The sequence below is a fragment of the Primulina tabacum genome, chromosome 7, assembly GCF_025594145.1.
Source record: "Primulina tabacum isolate GXHZ01 chromosome 7, ASM2559414v2, whole genome shotgun sequence".
In the NCBI taxonomy this organism is placed as follows: domain Eukaryota; kingdom Viridiplantae; phylum Streptophyta; class Magnoliopsida; order Lamiales; family Gesneriaceae; genus Primulina; species Primulina tabacum.
In genome coordinates, this window is record NC_134556.1 from 40,398,636 (window position 1) to 40,408,249 (window position 9,614).

Here is a 9,614-nt window from a genome sequence, read left to right on the forward strand (position 1 = left end):
TATACCCACTCCGCAGAAATTCGTCACTTTTTCTAAAGTTGGTATATTCACATCTCCATAAAAAAAATTATACCATTTCATTTTTACGTAAATGGGATAAAATCAACAATAAAAAGTAGATAAAACTTTTCCATAAAAAATTATTTTTTACATAGATTAACCTCTTTATTATATAGATACATATATTTTTTTTACGACGATGAAACTTACTGACAATAAATTTTTATGTATATTAAATAAACTTTGAGCTAACGTAATAACCTATAAATCGTATCAGCTATAACCATATCAGCACATAATTACACTTTTTTAAAAGCAGAAATGAGAAGAGAAAGGAAATGTAAAACAAAGTCGCTGTATTTTCACATCAATACAAAGGCATGGTGTCTTTTTAGGGAGTGTAGTGGGCATTTGATTCTTTTACCCTTTTTTTTTAGTTGTTTCCTTTCAATTATTCTGAATTCTCATCAATAGGCCAGCCAAGTGGATCCCCTCAGCGGATGATATGATACGATGCGTGAGAGAATAATGTGAAAATTGGGTGTAAACATATATATTTTCCGCGGCTTATTGATTGCATTCTAATCGGTGCAAGTATATTATCAACAAATATAATAGATTTTGAAATCTTACGAAATGAAATCATTTGAAAGCTTTCAAATTATTCATCCAAATTCAACTTTTCCGTGTTAGGATTGGCTGACTAGACAGAAAAGTAGCTAATAGTTGGCGATCCAAAGAATCTGGTGTTGGTTGAGCGGAACGATTTCTCCAAAGAATCTGCTTCAATGGTACCATCTATGCCACCAGCTTGCTTTTGCACAAGACACATCAGAGACTCCACGATTTCGGACATCGGAGGCCTAAATTCCTGCTCAGCCTGATCATGATCGTCTTGTTATTTGTTAACCACGATTGTTAGATATTATTTTGATGTAATGCATTGGTGTCAAGAAATGTACCTGAATGCAGACGGAGACAATGTCAGCAAAACGCGAAAGAAATTTCGATGACATGGTTCGCTTAATGGAGGGATCGATCATCTCTCCTAAAGATGCGTTATCGTGAAGCCTGGACGAAGCCCATTTCACCAATAATTGTTCTGATCTTGATCTTGAACTGCATGATTTATCAAATATCATTTCAATGGCTTTTGCCACACATATTCACGTTTGAGTTATCCAGAATCTTAATAGCACTATAAACACTGTACTTGTCAAAAGGCCTCCTTCCTGTTAAAAGCTCTAAAAGCAACACTCCAAAGGCATAAACATCAGCCTTTGTATCGTCAATTCCACTTTGAGCATGTTCTGGTGCGATATAGCCACTATCAGAAATAGCCATTTCTGAAGCCTGTATGTAAATTTTATCTTACATTTAGTTCTTTATCTCAACAAAACCTTACTACAGGATGATGATATTTTGATATTTACCTTGAGCTTTACGCTGTTGCTAGTCAGGGATCTCAGGATAGCCAGCCCACAATCACAAACATGGGGCGTAAGTGTTTCATCAAGTAAGATATTTGCAGCCTTTAAGTTGCTATGGGCAACGGATGGCACACAGGATGAATGCATGTAACTGATAATTCCACAGACAAAATTGTGATGAAAGAATCAAGGAACGGAAGATTACAAGTGAGTTTTGGTTATACAAGATGGGCTATGAGAAATGACTTGGAAATACTCACTTCAATGCCTGAGCAATGCCAAGAGAGATTTGAAAACGTAGACCCCAAGATAATGGTTTGTATGTGATGCAGTGTAAAGCATCTTCAAGGGACAAATTCCTAATATATTTGTACACAAGGAGATGTTGGCCATGCTCCATACAGTATCCAAGAAGTGTCACGATGTTAGGGTGCTTCAATCTTGATGCATTTCGAATCACATCCAAGAACTGTTCTTCTTCGACGATGGATAGAGACACCATGTTAATGATTTTAACCGCCAAAATCTAATCCAATCGAAGTGCTCATCAGAAAATTTCCATTTTTTGAAGTTTCAACATATATTCAACTTGAGTAACGTGAATCAAGTTCAGAGCTTTACCGTGCCATCTGGAAACTCGGCTCGGTAAACAGATCCAAGAGATCCCTCTCCAATAAGGTTTTCTCGACTGAAGCTGCTGGTCGCTAGTTGGAGCTCTCCTAGACTGTAAACTTTTGCAGTAACAGGCATCTTTCCACCAGATAAACCTTTTCTCTTTGGCACTTTCATCGTTTTAGTTCGAATAGGAGGCAGACGAGAGGGAGTAATCAAAGGGGAGGAGCTGAATCCTGATATATGTGGGCTGTCCTCTGCGGCCATAGACCATAAATCCGTGCCTAAAAACGAAAAACGAGAAGACAAAAACATATATATGACTTGGCCACTGCAGCGTTATGAAATCTAAATAACAATAACTGATCACTGATATCGGCAGAATCATATACAAAGTAGCTAATGGTAAATCCTGAGAAAGACCTTGGACGGTGCTAATAGCTCTATTTCTCGCGGAACCTTCACAGCTCCCCATCTCTCCAACTGCTTTCTCATGTGACCGATGATAGTGAATTACAACAAAAACAGCTGCAAAAACTGCAACGAGTGTGCATCCACAAACCAACATAGCTATTCCGGATGGGCCTGGTCTTTTCTTGCTGTGGCCTGATGCTATATGAGTAGGATGGGTATCAAAAGCGGTTAAATTTGTTACTGGTGGACTGCTGATATTCTGTTCTGTGGGAATAACATCTGGAAAATTCCAGGGTGGATAGTTTGTTTCTTCGTCAAACTTGTTACCCCCTATCCTTAATATAGATGAGGGAACAGGGAAACAGAGAATTCAGTTATACAGGAGAGGGAAATGAAGCTTAGATAGATTGTGGATGGCTAACATAGCTTTACCATAAGTTGTGTATAGATTGAAACTTTTCTGGAATAATACCACTAAAATGGTTGTCTTCAATATTCCTAAAAAGAGAAATATGAGCGTAGAAACAAGTATAATAGATACTAAATTAATACGTTTTCATCAAAAGGAACATACAAGTCATGAAGTGGGAGATTGGCCAAAAAAATTACTGATCCGGTAAAGTGATTTTCCTGCAAGAACCTGCAATATAATCTCTCAGTTACTAGGAAACTTATGGACCAGATATCTGCAATCCTTATCATTCCGAATCTAAACAAACAAGTCTCACAATCCTGTCAGGTTAGACAAAGATTTGAACGAGGTAGGGAGATCTCCAGTGAAGTTGTTGAACGACAAATCCCTGGTTTAAAAGCATATTCTTAACAAAATGGAACGGGAATTATACTTATGTTCAATACAAAGAAAGTGAAAAAATAGCATACATTCCTCTGAGATTCTGTAGGCCACCAAATACATTTCCCAAAGGTCCAGATAGCGCGTTATGGCTCAAATTTCTGCGAGGAAAATTAAAATTTAGAAGTTTTTTTATAATTGCTAAACCAAATTACTGAAGCATATAAGTCACTTACAGATGCCTAAGATTTTTCATTAGATCCAAGGAGTATGGAATGCTTTGACCAAATTTATTTCCTGCCAAGTTTCTGCATCATTCATTGAGTTAAAGAACAGAATTATTTTGGCAACAGCGTTTACAGTTGAACTCGGTTCTTGGTATAAAGATCAAATATGACTGTCTTACAGGTGTGTGAGATTAAGAGGTAAATCATAAGGAATTTCGCTCTCAATGTTATTTGAGCTGAGGTCCCTAATAACATGAAGTTCCCAACAAGGGAAAGGTTGGTAAGTACAACGATTCAATGTGACTAATGGCTGATTCAAGCACAAAGAATTCATCTAAGTACTTACAGCTGCTTCAGATTTCTCAGATTCGAGAGCTGAAACCCGAGATTCCCATTGAGGCCCAGTCCTTTAAGATCACTGCAAGTTTGGTGTGCACAAGTAGTTAGTTTTGAGCGTTTAACTTGATATCCTCTCATATGAGTGATGGTGGTTACAGGTTGATTACGGAGGACATAAAACATGAAACTCCAGTCCATAATTCGCCACAAGGGTCTCCGCCCTCTAATTTCCACCTTTGAAGCTGCACTGGACTGTTGAGGGACCTGTACAGATCTCGAAGAGCTTGAACTGCATAAAAAAGTCCGATAATCACTTCATTTCGAAGTTACTTGATCGAATATGTACCGTCCAAATAATTCAAAAATAATTTTTAAATCTCATCCTATACTCAACGCTTTTATCATAAATCGTCATATCAATTCAAGTACATAAGGCTAGTCACTCTGAAATTAAGGTCATATTGATTTCTTATCAGGCCGGACATTCTTGCAGAACTTATTTGTATCATTAAAAAAAAATTTGAACGAGGACTCAAACATTTCATAGAAAAACTTACGGGTACATATCGAGAATACATAATTTAAAGAATAGCCGATATATACAGAATGTGAAAACAAAAACCCGAATACCGTCAACTTCATCCGTGATTGCGAAGGCTTGTAACACGAGACTCGTCAAGGATACTATCGCAATCAGACACCACCAATGTTTAGCCATTCTTTTCTTTAGAAGAAATTACACAAAATAGATCTCGTCAGTCTCGCAATTAGTAAGAAGTAAAAGTTAACAACCCTAATTAAACTAGAAACACCGGATAAAGCTTGGCATAACGGAAGATGTGAAAATCAAGAAAAGTATTTGGATACTGTTATGCTGCAAGCTTCTATCACAAGACAAACTAATTACATGCACAAATCTTCATGATTGCGTCAATACGTCTCTATCTTTCTGTGTGTTTGTTTCACATATACATACATAAGTTTTGAAGTTATTTTGAGTGAAATAATGGTTATATTAAATGCAGCATACATGACACTTGAAACAAACAAAAAAAAACACATACATGCAAGATGACACTAGCATGATTGATTGTTATTAAATGCAGGAAAATGATAGTTCGGAAGAAAGATAAGGATCCAAGAACTGGGAATCACGAGACGGAGGATATCTTTAACAAGAACAAAGACGATGGCCATGTCTGCGTGTGAAGGTGCATACATTTTCTGGGAATTTACAGAGAAATTAGGGTTTCGAAACTACCTGTGAGACAGAGAAGGATTTCACGAAGCGGGATTATTGTAGACTGGAAGAAGCTGAACAGTGTAGAAGAAGAAGCACTGAGTTTGGTGTGAAACGGTTTGAGTGGTTACAGGCGCGTGCGTGCCACGGGTTCGGTGCCTTGCTGTGCTGTGAATTTTTTAACAATTCTATTATATTTATCTCAATTTAATTCGCTCATTACTTCGTATTTCAAAAAATAATATGATTGATTTAGTAATTTAAATTTAAATTTTAAACAGTACCTCTAAAAATAATATGATTGATTTAGTAATTTTCATTACTACAAAATTGGAGAAATCTACGAAATAATATTGGTCAGTTATTTATTTAAGAAAATGATCTCTTTACACTCGAAGATATCAATTTTTTAAATAAATGACCAAATTAAAAAATTATAAATTATTTTTGTCCTAATCTACCTGCAAACTTCTCAAGCAAAATTAAGAAGCTTGAATCGCTCACGAACGAACAGCTTGATTGCTAAACCAAGTCAACAATTCCATTTTATTTATAATTCGATGGTGCCCTGCTATAGCATACGTGGGCCAAACTACGCACCGAAGTGTCAAGTTTCACACAAACAAAACATGAAGTTCGAACATCACACAAATGCAAGAAACAACGTTGTTGCTAGTTGATAACACAAGATTGCAGAATAATTAGAACTCGAGATCTCAAATCGACCAGTTCACATGATGACCTGGTGAATCATAGCCCCTCGAGTGTTCCAGATCATGGAACCGTTCTCCACCTTGTTGAGCTAGTCCCAGCTCTCCTGTATACTGATTATTAGAAGATTGATAAATTTGTCCTAATCCCAGATCCGGAGGCATCTCGTGCGGAGTGTCGCTAGCCTGATTACCCTTGAAACTCCACAATGGGCATGCATATTGGTCGATCGGCAGATGAACTGTTGGTGTGCAGATATTGGTACCAAGGAAGTTGTTAATCCCAAGATCCAGGGGTCTGGCGCTAGAGTTCCAGGGCTGATTTGACAGAAGAGAGAGAGCACTGCAAGAGTTCGAGGCTCCATCGAAACATACTTCAGAAGATACTCCAATGTTGACGGTATGGTTAGGTCTAGTTGTGGAACCCTGCAGCAGATCTGGTAGATAGTTTGGTGGGTTACTCTGCCATGGAGGTTGATTTCCAAATGCTCTTTCAGATGTTGGAGTAATTGGCCAGGATTCTCGTCCGGTGAGACTCGGGTATGAGGTGAAGTCAACAGTAAAACTTCCACGCTTTCTATGATTCCCTGCCATGGCAAAAAGAAAAGTGGAGTCAACTTGGTGTTAATAAAAGATTCATGACATTGATTAGTATGACAGAAACCATGTCTTTTTATAAAAACGATCCAATAGATTCTGTCGAACCTGACATAGATGAAGAAAGACTTCCATAGCGAGGGGAGAATAAAGATCCTGGCTGTGGCTTACGGCGACGCTCGTTGTGGCCAGCGAGGCGTCTGCGGCAGCTTCTTTTTTCTTGGTCGAATTCAGGCAACTGATGAAACCTGGAGAAAAACTAGCTTAAGAAACAATAATTTAGCATCAACTGTAAATGGATATGTTAATATAGACGTAACGATTCTTGCTTCCCATATTTTTTGCACTCTGGTACAGGATTCGTCTGGTTCCACATCTGCTCTCGTGAATTTATTGAGCATGAAAGAGACCACTGACATATTTGGGCATGAAAGTTCCCTCAATAACATGTAATAGGAATTTTTTTTATCGAATTTACGGCCCTTCCCGTGTCATTTCCAACAATTACTATCTTAACATTCTTGGGACATTTCAAACTAAGAGGCCAGTTGAAAATTGCACTTTTCAGCAGCCCTCGCCACAAATTTGTTGACACTCATACAAAGATGCATGATTACATGTCAAATGCCAGAGTTACATTATTTACAAGACAACTGATAACTCACTAACTATATAACACTGGTAAAAAGGAAAAAAAAAAAAAACTATATAACACTGGAAAGAACTTTAGCACATGCCCACAAATTGCTTAATACAAGCCACATTAGGTACTAAAGAAACTGGGAATCGACTAAGATCCTACAAGAATCAGGGCAAGACCAATATGTTCACAGTCTATGTTGTGTACAGGCATCCAACACAGAAGCCCAAAAGCAATTTGAAATATCTATCCATATACAAATTCATGAAACAACTTAAGGCCAACTAAATCACAACTAACCCAAATAGATAAGTTTTCCAAATATCGAGGGTAACTTTTGTAAAATCTGAGTTTGACACACAACCATCCTAAATCTTGAGTTGTCCATCTTCACAATCAAAATCCAATACGAATTTACCAGGTGCCTCAAGACAAGGAAATGAAAAGGAGACCCCATACAATATCAATGACTTGTCGCAAAACAATTCATTGGCACAATTCATCAAACACACCTATCTTAACACTCAACCAAACTGTGATATACAAGACGCACTCATAAAACACAATGAAACCCACCCAAAAAAAAAGGGATTTATAAAGGGAATAAATTATGTTAATATATGTCCTCACTCATGCGTGTGACTAATTATATATAAATCAAAAGCGAATCTTTAATTCCTCAAAAAAAAAAAAAAGAGCGAATCTTTAAAATATAATTTATAAAAAGATCAACAACAAAAAAAACCAGACCTGCTGCACTGCTGGCAAAATCTTTGCTCAAGGCCAGCAACAATGACATTCAAAGACTTGGAATGCACACCACAAACCTTGTGCCTTGAATAGTAAGCCTTAACATCACTCAGATCTACATTACACCCCTCAACCTGGCACCTCGGTGGCGCACCCCCATGCACCGCCCCAGGCCGCCCCTTCTTCGCCGGTGACGGCGGAGTCTGCGCCGATCCACCACCAGTTTTGGGCTGCAAAGCTGAAGCACCCGCATCTTCAAAGTAGATTTTCTTGCCAAAGTTCAAGCCATTTAAAGAATTCGACCCCCCAGAGACCGAGGAAGACGAAGAAACTGAATCACCCTTTTCCATTCCTGTCGTCTACAACCCATCCATCACTGTTCAATGAATTCAAATGAAAGTCACATGCACTATTTAAGCAGAAAATAAACGCATATAAATAAATATACATGAAATTTGTTAGCATGTGGGTGATTGTGTGTAGTGGTAAAAAGTAGAGACCTGACAATGGGCCATAACGCCAGCTCTGTGGATTTAAGTGCATGAGGAGAGGCTCATTTTCCGTCGAAATAAATATATATGGGAGAGGAGAATAATGGAAAGCCAGGATTCGCATTGTGTTTTTGGTGCAAACTTTTTTTAGGGTTATGCTTTAAGCTATGCTATGTTCTCTTACAAGAGCTATTTACAAATTATTACAGCGGTTATAATTCCTTAATATGGAACACAAATATATTTTTATCAATAAATCGTTGGAATTGAGTATAAAATAAATTAATTAACGGTGTAATAAATAATTAAAACATGTTTGAAGTTTTAAAATTGAGTATATCTCAGTCCAAGTTTTAGATTGATAATACAACTTGCACTGTTTAATGATACTTGTTAGAACAGGTCTCTTATGAGACAATCTTACGAATTTTTATCTATGAGACGAGTCAGCCCTACTGATATTAACAATAAAAGTAATACTCTTAACATAAAAAGTAATATTTTTTTCATGGATGACTCAAATAAGATATCTCTCACAAAATACGACCCACGAGACCGTCTTACACAAGTTTTTGTCTACATTTTATTAGTAGATCTCAACGGTCCTCATCGACCTAATATATATTTGCAATGAAAAGTAATATTTTCGACATAAAAAAATAATATTATTTATATGAGTCGAATCATAAATCTAACTCACAAAATTGACTCAAAACGGTCTCGTACAAGTCTTTGTGATTTTCTTGCACATACTTGGTATCAAATGCATCATTTATTATCATATATCAACAAATAAATCATATGTTTGGAACAATACATTTTTATCCTAAAAATTTTCTTGTTATATATTAATCAATTTGCGCATGCATAATAATTTTCCGAAAAGTCCATCTTTCTATATTCTTGTTATTGCAGAAACTAAAGATAATTTGAGCATTGTATTTCACATATTGTGTACATCAAATATCATTGATTTAATCATTTCTGGTGGACATATAAGTACCAAAAACACTACTTTAACGTACTGTTACAAATTTTTTTTTTAATGAATGATTGTGTGTGTTTTTTGTTTTTTTACGAATAAATTATTGTGCTTTTTGGGTCTAAATATAAAAGGTGCTTAATCGTACATTGCACTGATTTTGCTAGGGTTATAATTTTCTAAACATGGTAACTGAAAAAGGCAGTTTAAACAAAATTGCACTTTATTGTATTTATGTTACGAAAAACATCTTTATCCAACTTCCTTATATATTCTCCGCAGTCTGAAGTTTTCCTACATTGGAAATATTTTCCAGGTGGTGTGAAAGTATAGTAAATTAGTTGGGAGAATTAGATAGATCCGAAGAGATTGGAAATATTTTTCAGGTG

At 36.6% G+C, this 9,614-nt stretch overlaps 2 protein-coding genes across 2 annotated transcripts; both read right to left on the reverse strand.

Moving 5' to 3' along the window:
• Window positions 1-566: 566 nt before the first annotated feature.
• On the reverse strand, window positions 567-4,533 carry LOC142551018 (protein STRUBBELIG-RECEPTOR FAMILY 2-like). The gene is made up of 16 exons (XM_075660065.1): window positions 4,446-4,533; window positions 3,972-4,104; window positions 3,823-3,894; window positions 3,656-3,721; window positions 3,486-3,557; window positions 3,339-3,410; window positions 3,185-3,256; window positions 3,031-3,096; window positions 2,889-2,954; window positions 2,466-2,791; window positions 2,052-2,326; window positions 1,691-1,956; window positions 1,434-1,581; window positions 1,214-1,353; window positions 963-1,119; window positions 567-880 (listed from the first exon to the last, which is right to left on the reverse strand). The coding sequence occupies exons 1-16, from the start codon at window positions 4,531-4,533 to the stop codon at window positions 704-706; spliced, it is 2,196 nt and encodes a 731-aa protein (XP_075516180.1). The 3' UTR covers window positions 567-703.
• Window positions 4,534-5,574: 1,041 nt separating this feature from the next.
• LOC142552085 (squamosa promoter-binding-like protein 9) lies at window positions 5,575-8,412 on the reverse strand. The gene is made up of 4 exons (XM_075661704.1): window positions 8,253-8,412; window positions 7,753-8,128; window positions 6,471-6,610; window positions 5,575-6,352 (listed from the first exon to the last, which is right to left on the reverse strand). The coding sequence occupies exons 2-4, from the start codon at window positions 8,100-8,102 to the stop codon at window positions 5,772-5,774; spliced, it is 1,071 nt and encodes a 356-aa protein (XP_075517819.1). The 5' UTR covers window positions 8,103-8,128; window positions 8,253-8,412; the 3' UTR covers window positions 5,575-5,771.
• Between the last annotated feature and the right edge of the window lie 1,202 nt (window positions 8,413-9,614).